The 19739-nt window shown below is 38.6% G+C and overlaps 1 protein-coding gene across 2 annotated transcripts in view; it reads right to left on the bottom strand.

The window, feature by feature from the left end:
* Nucleotides 1–19739, bottom strand: part of RELN (reelin) — a 439320-nt gene that overhangs the window by 204759 nt on the left and 214822 nt on the right. For both annotated transcript variants that reach the window (XM_036327598.1, XM_036327599.1), the window contains exon 8: nt 16398–16449. In XM_036327598.1, coding sequence (XP_036183491.1) covers nt 16398–16449 — 52 coding nt within the window. The remainder of the gene's footprint in view (nt 1–16397; nt 16450–19739) is intronic.

The raw sequence follows: 19739 nt of genomic DNA, 5'->3' as shown, positions 1-19739 counted from the left end.
TTATCTCCCATGAGATTTACACTTGTATATCCAACTGTTACTTGCCATCTCTAATGGAAATCTCAAAGTTATTAAGTCAAAATTACAAGTACAGTATTAGGAGATCCGAGACAGCGGCAGAGTAGGTGTAAGTTACACTCACCTCCTCCCAGGACGAAACTGGAATTACAACTAAATTACAGAACAATCATCCTGAATAACCAACTGAAGACTAGCTGAGGAGAAGTCTTCCAAGCAATGATTTACAGAAGAAGCCACACAGAGAATGATAAGAAGAGTGGAGATGTGAAAAGGGCTGGCCCCGCTCTCACAGGCAGCAGCTGAGGTTCCGGAGGGATATCTCAATTACAGCGGATCCCACTGAGAAGCAAGGGGGTCTCAACCCCAAGCTGGGCTCCCCATCCCAGAGCGCCAGAGCTGGGAGGAGGCACCCACATTACATGATATATAAAGTACGACATGACCTGCTGTCCCATACACTTTAGACCTTCCTTTTACTGCTCTTCCTCTTATTTACTCTGCTCTAGCCACTTTGGACTTTCTCTTATCTGAACACTCCCTCACAGGGCTTCGTGCTCCTTCTCCCTGCCTGAAATGACACCGATTATGTCAACTTCCCCCCACACCTTCCCTTGGCTCTGACCTTCTCCCTCAGGCATCTGTGCAAATATCACCTCCTCAAAGAAGCCTTCCCTGAGCACTCAATCTAAAAAAGTCTATCTGCAATCATCCTCCATGTCATCATTCATTTTTATGATACTCATAGCACTTACTAGTATTTAAATTTACCTTGTTTATTTACTCGTTTACTTGTTCATTGTCCAACTCCTGTTAGGATGCAAGCTCCATCAGGGTAGGAACTGTATCCGTCTCATTCACTAATTGTGTCCCTAATACCCAGAAAAGTGTTTGGTACACAGCAGAAGCTCAATAAACTCTGGCTGTATTAGAAATAAATTTGCTGTAGTTTGTTTATATTTTAAATTCTCCATTTCTTTGCTTTTATTGAGTTATGTTTCTACTAAAAAGGGAACTGTGAGAGGAGATAGTACTTACGGACTTTTGATTTGCCTGAATGAGTCACAGTGACATCGATCTCTGACAGCCATGCTTTAGAATCTCTGGGCTAGATGTATCTGTACCACACATTAACTTTGGTACTGCTGTATAGTCAACAGGGCAATAATTCACCCAAGTTAATTAAAAAATGCCCCAAAATGACTTAGATGGTTACATAACCCAGCCTGCTTTCGGAATAAAAATATCAGAAACAAATTACACAAGTAATTCTGATACATTTTTATCAGCCTGATAAAGTAATGTGAGGAATAATGATAGCCAGATGAATTATTCAAGTTACTAGTAAAGTCTTATTAGAAGGGCCCAGCATAATTGAAAATAAGCAATTTGCAAAGTAATTCAAAGTAGTCATAATCCACACAGAATATCATCCCCAAGGCACAAGTTCTGACCTCTCCATCAGGAATCATTTCTACTACGTTAAAAGAAGTTTCTCAAATGTAATATCTTCTGGATCAGAAGACATTATCTTGTCTCTTTAAATTGACTTATTTCGTTTGTTTGAATATTTAATTAGATTAACACACTGCTCTTAGGGGGAAAAATACCCACTTTTATGCTTAGGAAGAAACCTAATAAAATTGTAACCTTATAGAAAAATCGTAACATTATGAATTAATAAAAAAAATATTTGCTGGTAGGTGCATCTTATAATGTATCATATATCCTAGATCTTACTTAATTCTTCTCATATGAGGGAAGGCTACATATAATAGATTCAAGGATTGTTAGCATTACTGATAATTCTATTTAGTATTTTTACTTCACTTTTCAGAGTAAAATTTCCTCTAAGTAAGCTATGTTCCAGAGATGTATGTAAGGACTTAAGATAATGAACAATGGAGGCAGGCTGCCAGGTTGCGATCTGGGCTTTGACACTTCTCAGCTGTGTGACCTGGGGCAAGTCACTTAGTTTGTCTGTGCCCAATTTACACATCTGTAAAAAGTGAACACCAATAGCACTCTCTTTATAGAACTGCTGTGAAAATCAAGAAGTTAACGCATGATAAATGCCTAGAAAACAGTTTTTAGCCCATGCTATTTAAGAGATTTCAGCTATGATTCAATATTTTTTGTCTCATTTCATAAATTCATTTACCCTAGAAAAGGGAGCAAATTTCTGACCATATTTATTCATGGGCTGAATATAAAATTGAATTACTGCTTATCAAAGGACTTCCAGTACATTTTTTCCTCTATAGTTTCTTTTACCTTACGCCATTTCCTAACTCTTGAGTGGAAATTCTAGAAATTCAATAAGGAAATGAAAACTGAGACCCGAATGAGTTATCTGTTTGTTTGTTAGCATCACTGGTAAATGTGTTAGTGGGGAAGAGAGGAGTCTACTTGGTAAGAAAAAGGAGGTGTTCTGAGAGGATGACAAGACATATTGGTGTAAGGACATACAATTGAAAAGGTTTGTACAATTGGTAGAATGGGGCTGAAAATTTGATTTTGCAGTTCCTAGCATCCAAAAAAAAAAAAAAATAGAAAATCTGGTTCCTTAGAGTTTTAATAGCACCCATAAAGAAAAAAATCCCAGTAACTCAAGAGAACAGTTATGGTTATATATATATATTTATATTTTAAATTTACTCAGGGCCAAATGGGATTCAGAACTGACAGATCATACAGAACCCACTTAGCCAAGATTATGAGGTGAGGTCAACTGGCAGAGAAAGAACTGTATGGTTTGACTTCCAAATGAGTCATAGACAAATAGAAAGATTCCGAATGTAAAAAAAATGCACGGCGTAAAATATATACATTGAAAACAGCATAATTTTCCATTAGTGACTATTATTTACTGGTAATCAGAACGCTGGCTGCAGTAGCATACTGTAATCTCCATGATGGCTCTATGTGACTACTGAGAGAGGCAAAAGCAACAGAGTATTCAATAAAGGGAAGGTGATAGGAGAGATTGGTATTTGGAAGAGAAAGATGAAGGAACTTGCAGGAGGATATGAAAGAAGTTAGGAAATGACAATAAGTTTATCAAATGTAAACACATGGCCCTGGCTATGTTGTTCAGTGGTTACAGTGCTGGCCCATGCACCAAAGGGTTGTGGTTTTGCTTCCTGGTCACGGGCACATACCTGGGTTGCAGGTTTAATCCCTGGCCTGGTTGGAGAGCACGTGGGAGGCAATCAATCAACATTACATCAAATGTTTCTCTCTCTTTTTCTCTCTCCCTCCCTCCTTTACATTCCCTCTAAAAATCAATGGAAAAAATATCCTCAGATAAGGAGTAACAAAATACCAAATAAAAAATAAAAAAGGGCCCTGTCCAAAGCATGTACTGTGTGTACGTTCCTGCATTTCACAAGTGTCTTAAATCACAGGTCCTGAAGCATAGAGTCCAGACTACATAGTTCATTTTCCAATGTGCTTAGCTTGCCACACTCAAGTGATACATATATTTTAATGCAGGACAACACTGAAAAGAGAATAAGAAGTTGTAAATTTCTTCTCTATTACTTAAGGCTGAGTTGGCTCAATTAAAATATTCTTAAAAAGAAATGATCACATTACAACTGAATTAACATTGATGAACTGACTTTTTTTAATATATATATTTTATTGATTTTTTACAGAGAGGAAGGGAGAGAGATAGTTAGAAACATCAATGAGAGAGAAACATCGATCAGCTGCCTCCTGCACATCTCCTACTGGGGATATGCCCGCAACCCAGGTACATGCCCTTGACCGGAATCGAACCTGGGACCTTTCAGTCCGCAGGCCAACGCTCTATCCACTGAGCCAAACCGGTTTCGGCTGATGAACTGACTTTTACATAATTGTTTGCTTACACTAGAAACACGCCATTCATCGTTGGGCTATGATGGAGATGAACCTGAATGAGAACTACGTTGAACCTCATGAACCTCAGGGACTCAACAAAAGTCAGAGGGAACCTGTAATTTCTGGGACTTGCTAACTGGAGTGCTTCTGGGCAGGGCTGGTTGGGAGACTCTGCAATAGCCGTTGAAGTTTATAATGCCCAAATACACAAGCACATGAAAAGCAGCAATTATGTGTCAATCAATGAAGCCCATAATAAGCACATTGTAAACCTGTTCATTGTGCAATAGCCCATTAACCATAATATACATGTATGGAGCTAACAAATACCTGCTAGGCAAGAAGTTTCTAAAATTCATGAATAAATGTCTTCTTTTTATCCCATCCCTCTTGGACAGTTGCTGTAAAAACAAACAACTTAAAGAATAGCTTGATTTGGTGTAAAATCAGGGCATTCCAAAAATAGAAATATCAGTAATTTCTTCTATTAAGAATTCAAGACTTACTCCCTTCCTCAGAATAATAGCCAAACAGGTCCATAATCCTTTGAGGTCAGATAAACTTCAGGATCCAAATTATTTACTTAATTAAAGATTTCAGAAAGGTGATGAGGTACACATCCCATATATAACAATATTTCTGCAATGAAGTACATAAAGATTCACATAAGCAGGAAAATAAAAATAAAGATTATGAATAGCCTTAAATAACTTACAGCCCGTTATTGCTGCCAAATGAATTCAGGTCATGTGTGGCTTTGCTGTCATAAAAATGAAAAACAAACAAACAGGTTTGTTGTTTTTCTGAGTTTTTTTGCAATATGAAATTGCAGAGTAGGAATTCGTGAGCCGTCATCTCCAGCAGCCCTATTTCTTTTTACTTTTGTAGTAGAAGGATAAATCTATGGTTTTAGTCTCTCAAGACCTGGGTAGTTTTATTTTTATTTGGTTATGCCCTTCTCCACCAAGCCCAGGACTTTTCAAAGTAAATCAGAACAGAAACAATAGAAGACGCAACTGTCCTCCTGGGGGGTTCCGCAGTGGTTGCCGGTAGCAGCCTCTTTCCTTAAAGCCCTGCCTGAAAAACAAGCTGCCTTTTTAAATGTTCCACAGGGCCACGGGAGGAGGAGAGAGCTGAGTGTGCAGATTTATGGATGAGAAAAGTACAATCTGAAGTCATGCCTCTAGATTGCGGAGCTGTGCCCATAAATACCGAAGGCTCGAGGAGTGTCTGGACAGACCCCTGCTGAGGATTCTGGCAGCTCAAGGGCTGCTGCTGCCGTTACTCAAAATTCAGACCTCAGGGACAGGCCGGGCTCCAGGAGCTGCATGGAAACAACAGCATTTGATATAGAAAGATGATAAAGTTATGAAATGGATGGAATCCGGCTACTTAGAACTCCCTGCTGTGACCTGTGCAAATCTTAACAGGATCAACACATTTTTTCATCTTTCCAAGGTAGATGAATGGATCACAGAGCCACTAACCCAAGATGGTAGTGAATGGAAAGAACAAGGAATAAACGGGCAACTGCTGGAGAAGCTTCGAAAAATCTAGACACACTCCCTGGGGATATTAGGGTAGGGCACTCAAGAAAGAGACTTCCCCATTCTGTATCCTGCAAAAGATGATGAGCAACTTGAAGACACTGGTATAATAAGCAGTTCTGGTGAATTATCCTTTTTTTTGTTAAGAGAGATTGTACTCAAAAGCATCAAGAAACACAAAGCTGATTTGCTACTTTGCAATTCATTCTTCTTCAGAATCTGCTGCAAGCAGGTCATGGACAATTATCATACAGATTATCAATGTTTTTTATAATTTGACAGACTTTTGTTCAAATATTGCATTGGTGGCAGCTGTGCATGTTTATTTTCCAGTAACAACAATGATGTAGAACAATGATTAAATTATACTTAGATTTTAATTTCCTTTGCTACTGAGTTTGCCAGAAAAATCCTAAGGGCATTAGCCCATGGCATCAAAGTCATCTACTGTAAGTAGAGCAACATCTTGATAATCTGGCAAGTACAGAAGTACCACCTGATGAACTGTACCTAAGTTTAAGCACATAATAATCTAATTTCCAGGATAACTGGTTTAACATGTTTCTTAGTTTTCATGTCTGTTTTATTCCTCTCCTAGTACAAAACCTAAACTTTCTAAGAATTTATGTGTCTGTGCATAATATTTTGTAATGTGGCATACACACATGGACACACACACGTGTGGGTGTATATGTATACATATATATGTAAATTTGTTCCATTACTTAGTACATTTTTAAAAAACGTAATCAAGTATGTACTCTGGTAGTGAGCAAGCTTCTTGCCTGATACTCTTTGAAGCAAATTGATTTTGTCACTTACTACCTTCCTGTACATCAGTTATCCCTGGAGTAATTTGGACTGTAGAGTTCAAGGAAAATGGAGTGTGTGTGTTGAGGGGGGGGAATCTACCTAGGAAGATGAGAAGTTGGCCCCATGTGGGCTATTTACCAACTCTCAGAGCACTGCTGAAGTACATGCATGAAGAATGGCTGAATAGGGAATGCTGCTCTTGGCTGTGCCAAGTCTCCAAGCCCCTCTTAGGCATTCTGTTCAGTGGTTCTCAACCTGTGGGCCGCGACCCCTTTGAGGGTCGAACGACCCTTTCACAGGGGTCGCCTAAGACCATCGGAAAACACATATGTAATTACATATTGTTTTTGTGATTAACCACTATGCTTTAATTATGTGCAATTTGTAACAATGAACTTGGGGGTCACCACAACATGAGGAACTGTATTAAAGGGTCGCGGCATTAGGAAGGTTGAGAACCACTGTGTTAGTTGTTGTCCCCATGTCTGATGTATCTACACATCCTGCCATGAGCTGCTTCAGGATCTCATAAAATACCAGCTCGAACTGCCTGGCCTGCACCTGCACAGAGACAGCAGCTCCTGCCTTGCGAGGCGGAGAAGGAATAAATAGTTCCTGTATCAGATAATGCTTTGTGGCAGCCTGGGCAGGAAGCATCCGGGGCCTCGCAGTCCCAGATGACAGAGATGGGAATTGTGACTGAAAGGCGCCTACAGATATGACTTTAATTAAGAACAGTTCCACTCTGCACAAGAGGAAATCCTCAAATTGCTCTTGGATCTGTCAAGAGCGAGTGAATTCAATTTTGGTAAAATACAATGGCTGAAATTGAGATGAATCATTACTTTATTGATGAAAATTGTTGGTTTAGAGAAATCTACGTGTCCAGCCAGTATCTTTGTCTCAAGAGATCAATCATTCAATTATTTGAATATAGAAATCTAGAGTTTACCACTGTTTTGCTCACCGAAAAGTCCCCTTGGGGGGAATTTAGCATATTTGTAACTGCAGAAACGTATTTCAAGGACAGTGTTGTAAGAAGGACTACTATATGGAAGTAAAATTTCCATTTTAAGCATTTACTAAAAACTGATATTAAGGATTAAGAGATGTCAAATAAAGAAGAACCGTAAAAATCCTCCAAAATATTCTCTACTTACACTAAAAACATGCTCCCTCTAAACTTGAAAGGCCTCTTTTATAAAATGTAGAGAAAGAGCTGGGTTTTGAAAGTAATACTTCTTCACCTTCTGTTTTATATTTGTTTATGTTTAAAATGAGGCTACTTGTAATAATTTCTGTTTTGACTTACTTTATTAGTAAATAGGCTATGAGATGTGCAAACCTCTCTTTCCGAATAAATGGGACAGTATGTGATTTATTGTACTTAATATTTTGCCCTTTAGTCACTTCCTTGGCTGAAATCCCCAAACCTCATTAGGTGGCTTCTTCCAGTTTATGGCAGATGGACAATGACCACAGGATATGAAAGGAACAGCTGTCCCCCTCCCCTTTTGTACCTTTCTCCCTTCCAGTCCTGTCCCCGCTTCCTCACTTCCAAAATATTTGTATTCCTTCCTCTTCATTGCCACTCCTATCACAAGAGAGAAAGGGACCAATTCTCTTTCAAGTTATGGATTGCCATGCATTTCCAGCCACTTTGAGGTGCCCAACCCTGTGCGAGCCTCCTCTCAAGCCCACAGCGTAGAACCTTCTATAGAGCCTAAGCTGGGAGAAACACGGGAAGAAAAACGCAGAATGTGTAGGCTTTGCCAGGTTCCCTGCCAAGCAGCCCTGCTTTAGCCAGAGCCGAGGCCATAACACCTAACCTCAGTGTTTGCTCATGCTTGGCCCACTTTCTAGAAGACCCATTCCCACCTTAGGCAGCCGGCGTGGCGTGCCATCCCCAGCAAGCTGAAGGCAGCCGTACTACTCTTGCTGGTGTTCTGGCTCTGACCTTGGTCTCGAAGTCTGGGGTGGCCCCTGCCTTGTCTACTCTCTGCTGTGATGCTGGCCCTCTGGGCAGTACCAGGCCTGCTTTTGTCAGTCACCCTCCCAAATGATCAAGTCCTGCCCCTGGACTTGCTTTTTTCCTGGACTTTCCAACAGGCTGTGCTCTCCCTATATGCCATCTGCACACCTTAATTAGCATTCTTTGTTTTGTGTGTATGTGTTTTTCAGATGTGAACTTTCCCCCCTACCTATCCTATCTAATAAAGAGGGGATAGGCAAATTGACTGCCACACCCTCACAAAGAATGCAGTGCGCCCATAGCCACAAGATGGCAGCACCCAGTCCCCTCAGCCCCGCCGGAGTCCCCCAGTCCTTTCAGCCCAGCTGGGGGGGTGGGGGTTGGCAGATGCACAGTGCAGCTGGACCTGCCCTCAGCCCCCCAGGCACCCAAGGCTCAGGTAACCAGGGCTGGCTGAGGCTTGCGCTGCCTACAGTGGCAGCAGCAGAGGTGTGATGGGGGCATCGCCTTCCCCTGATCACCGGGTCGCCTCCCGCCTCTGAGGGCTTGTGGACTGTGAGAGGGGGCAGGCCGGCTGAGGGTTCCCCCGCTCCAGTGCATGAATTTTCATGCACCAGGCCTCTAGTTGGATAATAAACTCCTTGAAGGCTGGGCAGTGCCTTAGGCTTTCCTTTTCCACACAATGGATGCAGGGACATTGTGATATACATGGCATATTCTAAAGATCTCTCCTATAGAAGAGTCTTTGATCAGGAGTCCTTGATTGATAAGAAAGTGAAAACTTCTGCCTCAGGTCAAGTTCTAATATCGCCCTGGAGTTCATTCAGCACACTCCTTGCCTCAGCAGTCAACAACAGGTATAGCATTGAGCACCAGTTTGGAACATCACTAAATCCCTTTCCTAACCCCTGGCTTTCATTAAATTCGGTTCATATTTATTTAGTTCTAGTTGTGAGCAAAACTCAGCCCTGTTTACACAGAGGGATATTTTTCACTTCTTAGCCCCCAAAGAAACATCTAAGCTTGAAAGTGGATATGCAGAAATGGCCACTGTATAAAGCAAAGCAGAGTGAGAAAGTACCGTAAAATAAACAGAGGAAGTGGGGGTTCAGAGACACAGGCTGGGCAATGGGATGAGTTTTCATGGAGGAGAAGCCATTTAGTCTGTATCAATGATCAGCTTCTTCTCATCCTGTGGTTTGCTGCTATGGCCCATCTATTAAAATGGCCCTCAATAAATATTAGTACAACTTATTTATGAATTTATGAATTACTGACATTTATCTTTTAAGCCTCATCAAGGTGAGTGATAATGAATTAAATATTCCAAAAGGGAAAGGACATAGCATCTACCTTCAAAGTGTATTTTTTATTCATGTAACAATAACTAGATATCAGTTTTAATAATTCAAAAAATTTGTAATTAATCTCAATTATCTTTTTCCTTTTTTATTGAATTTACTGGGGTGACACTAGTTAACAAAATTATACAGGTTTCAGGTGCACAATTCCACAAAACATCATCTGTACACTGTATTGTGTGTTCATCATCCCAAGTCAAGTCTCTGTCCATCACCATTTATCCCTCCTATACCCTCCTCCACCTTAATCTGTTTCCCTCTTCCTTACAACCACCACCCTGTTGTCCATATACATGAGTGCCTCTCTCTCTCTCTCTCTCTCTCTCTCTCTCTCTCTCTCTCTCTCATTATTTACAATGCCCAATATTTGGAAGCAATCCAAATGTCCATCATTCCACTGATGAGTACATAAAAAAGCTGTGGTACATTTACACAATGGAATACTACTTGGCCATAAAAGAGAAGGAAATCTTACTCTTTGTTACAGCATGGATGGACCTGGAGAGTATTATGCTAAGTGAAATAAGCCAGTCAGAGAAAGACAAGTACCATATGATTTCACTCATAGGTAGAATGTAATAAACAAAATCTCAACAATTTCTTTTACAAAAGCTTAGCAGAATTTTATAATATTTGAGAATATTCCCTTTTATTACTTAAAATAGGATTTAAGAACTTGGAGTGAGGTGAACTGGTTTTTACAAATATACATTAAAAGGGAATATGTCAACTTTAGGACGAAGAAGCAGGATAACCTGAATTATAATGACTTCCAAACCTTTATTTATTAAATTTAGATAACAGAGAAATGTTCCACACAAAAATATTTCAGTTTTGCGTCAATATAGATCATTGAGGATCTAAAAATCATCATTATAAGCAGCCCAACAGGTGTGCCTCACTGGTTGAGGTCATGGTGCGATTCCAGGTCAGGGCATATGACCGCGTTTTGGGGTGGATCCCCTGTGCAGGAGGCAGCCGGTCAATGATTCTCCCTCATCACAGATGTTTCTATCTCTTTCTCCCTCTCCCTTCAGGAATCTCTCTGAAATTAATAGAAACACATTTAAAAATCATCATAAGCAAACTTATTTTGATCTCTTATATCCAAGAATCTTACACTCAAATAAAATATATATTTAACCTTATAAAACATATGTATTAAACTACTTTTACCATTAAATTTTCTAAAATTCTGTTTTTACTTATATTTGTTTTGAACTCAAGTCACCAAAGATTTTGTTAGTCTCATACTTGGAGATTTCCATGTTTCCAGAAGAGGTTTTCACTATTTCATAATAAATTCCCCAAGGTCTTAGTTACCAAGGAGCATGACGCATGAAAATAACGAGAGTCTGATGTTGAAATACATTTCTGTAAGTTTATAGAAGAAATGAGCAATAATTCATATGAAGGTATGGAGACGTCAATTTCTCCTCCCTCTGAATCAGCTGTTCTAAAAGAGTTGAGGGGGAGTTTCTCTATTGAATCAATTCCGAGTAATTAAGAAGGATATGAATTAGGCGTGAGGGAAAAACCTGCTTTCTTTATTCCGAATGCAATATAACACCTCTTACAAGTGGCATTTTATTCATTATATGTATTTGAGGAAAAATAATGCCAGATTTCTTTTCCAAATCAATCTTTCAATTTATCAATAAGAATACCTTTTTAATTTTCTAGTTTTTATTTAAAAAAATATACTCATACAAAATGAGTAGCACTCATTTATCTCAGAGACTCTGCAGCACATACAGTACATAAGAGAATTCAGGCTAAGAATAATTTTGTATCTCAATTTGCAAATATAAAACATTTATGATTTAATCACTTTCCTCTCTCTTAAGATGATTAAAAACAATGCAATAAAAAAATATATAGACACACGCACAACACTCCAAATCTTCAGGATATTTACAAGTAATACCAAAGAAAAAATGTACTATTTCTATATATTATGGACAAATAATAGATTCCAGCTGGTTCAATGATAACAAGCTGGTAAACATGGATAATATTTTTGTCTACTGGCTTCACTACAAGCAGTTTTTTGGTGATTTTTCATTTCCTTCTGGGTCATGTTTTCCATTGATTGAGGTCCTCAGATCACCTCCCCCAAATCTTCTCTTGGCATGAAATGTCTGCATCACACCAATTTAGCACTTGGTTACATTCTATTATAAATGTCTCTGTAATAGGAACTTGTCATCTGAGCAAGAAATATTTATGATCAGCTACTCAGTTTGAGTCCCTGGGCTAGGGGCTGAGAATACCATGATGGACAAGACATATTTACCTCCTAAGCCAAACTATTTGTTCTTCATGGCATATGTTTTTAAATGCTTTACCTTTCATCCCCATTTGGCTGATGAATTCTATTAATCTGAAGAAAGAAATGGGCTATATTGAACAAGTAGATATTTTTTTATTGCTCAAGAGTGAAAGAGGCCATTTTTCTGACCTCTACTGCCTATTAAATAAGTTTAAAAACCTTCAGCCGGTGCAAATGAACTCTTCAGACAGCCACAATTTTACCTGACATTGCTCATAGCTGTTCCTGGCTGGAACTTCAGCTCTAGGAGGGCACTCACATTCTCATCCTAACCTTTGCTTGTGTCACTCTGTCTCCTCACATGGAAAACTTGTGTCCTTTCCAGTGACTCATGCTGTTGGCTTTCAGAGATTCTTTATTTTTTTTATTCTGTAACATTGCTAATTATATTGAATGAAACTATCAGTCTTGACAAGTAGATACATAGTCTATAGCATGCTGCCAAAGATAAGAGCCTATGGCTTTGTAGGACCCAAGTGTTGTGCCTGCCCCCTCCCCAACTTCCCTCCATCAAACCCATAAGAGCAATCCTTGCAGAGACCATAAGAGCCTAGAGACCTTTTCTACCACATTAACAATATATTAGGAACAAGCTTGGCAGACTGAGTGGTAAAAATCCCCCTTAACTTTAAGAATACCCATGTATCCTTAGGCAACATCTATAATTCAAGAAAAAAGACTCTCTGAATTGCTGTACCCTGCAAGACCTAGCTGGGATCTGTCACCATGGGATCTGCTCACATGCCCATCTCTGCTTATCACCATCTGGCCGTTCTCTAGAGGGTTCACGCTCTGTGCTCATCCGGACCTTCGACCACACTCCCAGGTACTGTGAAAATATTTGGTTTTCTCACTTCTCTGTCTTTTCATTGTTCAAGTTAGCTCAGATCAATGCTGGATACACAGCAAATATTCAGTGAATTCTTAAGTGGATGACAGATACAAAGCACTGCTAGCACTTCCCCTGGGCACAGTGCCCTGCCTGGCAAAACAGAGTTTGGAGGCTTCTGTAAGATAATGGTTTACAAGGGCATCATCTCAATTTTTTCTTCCTATCCCAAAGGAAATCTAAAGGAAATGGGTAAATGCCCCCAAGGCTACAACCATAAATTCCACAAGTTGAATCTAATGAATCAAGTGAGGATTGTAAGAGATCAATAGCTCAGCACAGAAATAGATATGAGATATTTCACTGGAATGGAAAAATGAAAAGTTCTACTGAGAACATTTTGAGACACTTTTCAAGATGATTTAGATGCTGATAATGTGATAAATTTCAGTTTATAGAACTGCATTCTTAAGATGCTTTAACTTTAAAATTCATTTAGATCAGATAGTCTGTATATTTATGTGTGTATATGTGTGTATGTGTGCAGGCATATATGATTTATACATACACACGTATATATACAGACTATCTTGGGAGGGCATTGCTGCATTAGGACGATAGAGTTTATTTGAGATCCTCCTTAGTAATTCAAGAAATTGCTGTATACACATCTCTGAGGTACTTGAGACTCTTGGGTAATGTTTGTCATGTAATTGAAAATGTTTACAAGAGCAATATAAAAACATCAGAGCAATAGTTTATTCAATTATGGCTATATATGCGCATATACACATAATTCACCATTGAAGCCAAAAGTAATGATACAATCCCCTAGAAAATGTATATGTTACATCTGAATTATCACACCAAACAATAAACATTGAACATCCTAAAGGACTTCCTGCCCAGACAGTGTGTCCCAGTGGTTGAGCGTCAATTCATGAACCATGAGGGTGCTGGTTCAATTCCCAGTCAGGGCACCTGCCCAAGTTGTAGGCTTGATCTACAGTGGAGCGGGGGTGGTGCAGGAGGCAGCTGATCAATGATGTTTCTATCTCTCTATCCTTCTCCCGTCCTCTCTCTTGAAAATCAATTTTAAAAAAGAACTTCCTGAGGAGTGACACTAAATCTGACAGACTATATTTAACCACATTACGAGTACAGATTTGGAGAATTCCACAATACACAAATAAATATAAAATGTTAAACTACTGATGTACAGTGTCTTTTGTAACACACTCGATATAATTTTGAACTGACTGTAAAGGCAATGGCTACCTAACTGTGGCTGCAATTTTGGTATTTGGTTATTGTGGGGCTTGTAAAGCTCAGAATGAATACACCCAATGATGACATCTTTAAAAATTGTGTGCGTGCCCCAGTCTTGCCTTTATACCATCCACAGAAACACAATAATGTGACTCCAAGCACTCATAATGAGATACACAAAACTGTTGCTGCAAAGTTCTGCCCACTATCCTCTATTTAGCGCCGTACACCACACAGCTCATGGTCTGCTACTACATGGTTTCTTAGCCACCCTAACCTGTTTAGTTCCCAAGAATTTTTATTCTCAAAATTCAGTAAGCAAATTTCCCAATGAAGTCCATCCGCAGTAAGTTATACTTTCTTTCACTAAATATTTCCTGTTGCATCCCAAACAATGACATGCTAACATTTCACTTTTGATTCAAAAACTGACACTCAAAAATACTGTCTAAGTGTATTTTTTTAGTTATAAACTTGATCTATCTACCCTTTTCACTCTCTCTGCCTCCCTCCCTCTTTCTTTCCTCCCTGACTCTGTTTCTCATCAGACTTCTAACCAAAACTTCAAATTCATGCTTTAAATAACAAACAACTCTCTGGCCTGCAGGCTGCAGCACTCGTGGGGAAATCGAGGGCTCTTGCTAGTCTCATGTTTGCGTCTAGTCCCAATACCATGGGCAGGGTGCTTGTTCTGAGTTTTGAGTCTTGGGTACCAAACACTGTATTCTCTGAATAACGCCCCTGTTTGGCCCTTTTTCATCATCTCTATTGTTCATGGTAGAGTGCTACTGAAAAGTGAGGAAATAAAGAATCTACGCCAGTTCTACAGTATATTCTTTACTATTTACAAAATAAACAGACCTTTGTTTTTCCTTTAAGGAAGGATAATTTAATTGGTGCTGGATCTCTCTGACCTTGAACAGAAGTACAATACTAGTAGGACTGTGAGGCATGTATTTTAAAGTGGATTCTCTTGAGTTCTTTAATTGCTAGAAGATAATATTTGAAATTAATATTCATTGCTCTAACAAAAAGGAAGAATGAATACTCAGAGTGCAGATAAACAGGAAACCATTCCTCAGCTTACTTTTTATATTCACAGCCTAGTGAGTCTAAACGTATCTGTCCTGGTTAAGGACCTCTGAGTTACTTGCCTGTCATGCTGGAGTTTTAAAACTTCACTTTTGTAGCACCAGAGCTTTAAAACAATGAACTGTACTTCTTATGATTATAAAAATATCATGTGCATGCTCATGATAGAAAGCTTGCTGATAATAGATCAAAGAAAACATTCACACGGACTCATCATTTTGTTTTGACTCATACTTTTTCTGCTGACTGCACATGGACTTCCAAATAGTCTATAAGTCGTTGTAGGTGACATTATCAATGTGCGAGGAAATAACACACACTGTAGCCAGGCAAGCAACACATACTACATATGGAAGCTGAACCGAGACACACTGACAAAATAGTGACAACTATGTGACTCGAAGAAAACTGTTCTTAAATACAATCAAGAATACAATTGTTCTTAAATACACAGTGGGTCCCTGGCGGTGAGGACACGGATTTGTAACTAGGACTAGGAGGTCATTGAAGGAAACAGTCCTTTCACTAATGGTGGATCTCCAAAGATAGGAGGGTGCAGACGGTAGAAATTTGAGGATGCTGACCTGATCCTCGTGTCAGGAGGAGGTTTCCATGTGATGGCACCAAAACCCATAAAGCCAACCTCCATCTAAAAGGCAGTATCTTTCTTTACCTAGAACATTCCCTTTGGAAACTTATAGGTATTATTACTATACACCTATGAAAATTAGAGTGGAAAGTAATATGATAGACAGCCAAACTATAAACACTTGATTACTGAATGCTTTGGGTAGGAATTTGTAGTTTTAATGCAAAAACACTTAAAAAATATTGCAAAAACACTTAAAAAATATTGCCAGATACAGTCATTTGTTAATTATCCACATCTGAATGAAACATAGATTATTTATGTCAAACATGAAGCCCTAATTGTTTCTCTCAGCCACCAAAAATGATCTCTTTCATTACCAATTAAGTAAGAGTGCAGGAAATTGAACAGCTTTCAATCTTAATCTGAGCAAAACATAATTAGCAAGGTAATTCTGCTATAATAGGATGTTTTGGATTGTATGTATCATTTAAAATATCATTGGTCGCAGGAGAGAAGTGGGAACAGAATGTAGCATTTAAACATTTTTTAAAATTTCACTTTAAAAATGTTTTAAATTATTTACTGCAACGTTGAGACTTACTCTTCTCTAAATTTAAAAGCATTTGGCAATGTAATCCTGATGGTACACAATGATTAAAACAAACATTTCCAAGTTAAATTGCTATAATTGCTAAAATCACTTACCAATGGAAAATTGGAGTACAGAGGCTGTTGTTGTATTAAGGCCTGTGGTGATCTAGAAAAAGGAATATTCCAAAATAAGACAAGATAGAGAGGAGGAGAAAATGGTGAAAGACACCCAGAGGAGGGGGGAGGGGAAAGAAGAGGAAAGGAAGAAGCCATAAACAGAGGTTGTATTCGTCCAGTGGTTAGTTTACTTTTACTGAACTGTCCGAACACAGATTTATCTTGTTTCTCTGTGGGAAACAAAGCTGCGAGATCCTGACTGAGGCACTCTCACTGTATTTCTTACTATATGCTGAACACTGCTTGTAGGCAACCTACCAGCTCATCTTAATCTTGTGTGGGCTCTAACACAGCCCCCCCGACTCACACTACCAACTCCCCTCCATCCTCCATCAACAGATCTGGGACCCAAAGCAAATGTCATAAAAAGGTTAACAACCCAAAACTGGGAGGTAAATTAAGACCAAATGAGGAGAAAAAGATTATTTTGAAAAGTCAACAGAATTACAACAGCTAACAGGTACAGCATTTCTTTTGGGGGTGATGAAATGTTCTAAAGTTGATTGTGGTAATGGTCTCACAATTTTATGAATAAATGAAAAACTGTGAATTGTATGTTTTAAAGGAATAAATTGTAGAATATGTAAAGTATTTCTCAATAAAACTGTTAACCCCCCCCCCAAAAAAGTAATCAAATTATGGGCCTAGAAATATCCTTCCCACACAATTCTATTATTTCCCCTTAGTTTCATAATTTTCCCCTTTCTGAAAAAGAAATGGTGCATTAATTTTTTAAAAATTTAAATTGAAAAGTTTTTTACTTATTTATTCTTCGGAGCACTGACTTTGATCCATACCAGCTCAAATGAAATGAGAATTAAGATTCTCATTTTCAACAACTCTCTTGTTGGGTTCTTGACCCTGTAAGCTAAAGTGGGGGACACCTCCCATTGCTGGACCCTAAAAAATAGAAAGTGTATAACTGTGTCTTCACCATGGCAGAAGCAGTCGGCTGTCTTACTTTGACCTCTTAGACGTCACAGTGACATTCTGGCCTCATCCCTGCACTTTGTTAGACCCCGTGTCATTAAGTCCACAACTGCAGAAGGGTCCGGAGATGCCCAAGACATGAATTGCAGTGTGAATTAGTGGACAAAAGAGTGAGCAAGCCTCTTGTTCTGCCAGATGGAGCTGAGATGTGAATATCAAAAGATTCTGCTTCTACAACACGTTTCGGAAAGATGATTGAGCGTGTGCTTCACATACATGGATTAAAAGTTAATGAAGCAGGAAGGGTGATGAGGAAAGGACAAGGGAGGCACTGTACAAGTTGTCCAGCTATCAGTATAGGTACCAGCTCCTAGTTGCTTTTAACCACTGCAGAAATCACTGCTGTCAAGTGTCAGAGGAAATTCTCTATTTCATCTAAATCCCTCATTATCACAGATTATCTGCTAAGGAAAACTGGACCACCATGCCCAGAACTCTCTTTCCTGCTCCATTCCCCTCACCAGTCATGCAAGTAAAATGCCCCAGTAGAATATTCTGTAAGTAATCCTTATCAAGACTCCTTTAAAAGAAATCTGTGATTTTCAACGTTTTTAGAATATGTCCAACTATTTGCCCTCACAAGTTTCCACTTGAATAATCTGATGTTAACGTTCAATGAAGCACATGGAAATTTAAAATTTTTTCACCAAATTTGAATGAACATTCTTTCCCCCCTCTGATTTTATGTAACTGAGTAGATTCCTGCATGAGTTATGAAACACTCCTGAATATAAGTTCTTTGAAATGATGGCATTACATAAGTTAAAAGCACCATGGTTATTGCTACTGCTGGTGCATTAAATATACTAGAGAGTCCTACCCTGGTGGTGCAATAAATGATGCTTGTGTCAACTGCGTGATCAAGTCCCACAGCTGTGACCTCTGCTAGCAAACAGCAGGTTGCTTGAATTACTGCCAAATTTCAGATTACATGTGCTAACTGAGGGTGACCCTAGACTTTGATTAGTCATTGATTCTACATTTTTTCCTTCTTCACCAGGAAAGCTAAGGACTGGTAGAGTGGGTGACTCTCATTTCTGTACATTTACCCATTTAGTTTATTAGTAAAACTCTCAGCTACAAGAAAATAAAAAAAAAATGAAGAGAAAAAAATAACAAAAGCATTGCCTATAAAATCTATTCACCTGTATTTTCCTCCAGTCATTATAAATTACTTATTGTTCCTGAGTTCAAATATGTAATTTTAGTCTGCAGAGCTATTAAGCCTTTATATCTGACATTCTGAAAACTAAAGGAGTTCTCAAAGGGCTTTTGGTAAATAATACAGCAACTATGAATGTCTGGCAGAGAACTTTTTTCCCCCTATAAAATCTTAGTACTCTTAAACGATCAAATAGACTCCAACCTGTAGAAAATTGGTATGATACTAAATGAATCTGAAGAATTCACTGCAGGCTGAGGCTGTTCATTCTGTACTTCTTCCTTGCAAATTTTTATTGAGTTTGATCATGTTTTAGCCCAAACTCACCCTTGTAGCTAAAAGGTATTCCCAAATATGAATAATTCAATAAATAATTTCTTTTTTAAATGGAGGGTAACATAACTAATTTTGTTTTAAGCTCTGAGAAAGCACATTTTTCTCTTAAAGGAGTGGGTAAGTCATTCCTCGTTAACTTTATTTCAGACTAGCGAAAGAATAAAGTTAGCCAGCACCAGAAATATGGAGACTTCAGTGAGCTGAATGGGCGGGGGCCACACAGCACAGCAGCAGTGAAAGCAGAAATGTATGTGTGCCTATGTGATAACAGAGGCTGCCCCTCACTAACTCTGACTAAAAAAAATAAATAAAATAAAATAAATGAAATGGCCATTTGACTAAATTCTCAAAATGGAGATGCTCTTTTTCATTTTAAAAGACAAAGCATTAGCCTAGTAAGGGTCTTTGCCTGTGGTTCTTTGTTTCACAACTTCAGTAAGAATTCGATTTATGAAAAATAAGAAGGCATATTTTTAAAAATGTTTGAGGCTAATAACTTCCATCTGTTCTCAGGTAGAACAGTTTTGATTGGACTCAATTCTGAAGCATCATGCAAATCTTTGAATTTGCGTAAACATAATAGCATGAGTTCCTCACTTTTCATTTGATCTGTCCTCTGTAAACACAACTGGGATAATAAGGATATATTTGCTCCTGGGATCCTAATACAGCATAACATTATTGAAAATTAAAATTGCTACTGTGTAAAATGTGACTGTCATCCCTATCTTTGTTAATGTATCTTCATTCTATTGCTTTTGAGTCCACAACACAATTTATCTTAGGGAAAG

This window comes from Myotis myotis, unplaced genomic scaffold (assembly GCF_014108235.1).
Source record: "Myotis myotis isolate mMyoMyo1 unplaced genomic scaffold, mMyoMyo1.p scaffold_m19_p_11, whole genome shotgun sequence".
Taxonomy (NCBI): Eukaryota; Metazoa; Chordata; class Mammalia; order Chiroptera; family Vespertilionidae; genus Myotis; species Myotis myotis.
The sequence above is the reverse complement of the archived record's forward strand: the minus strand, read 5'-3'. Positions and strand labels throughout refer to the sequence as shown.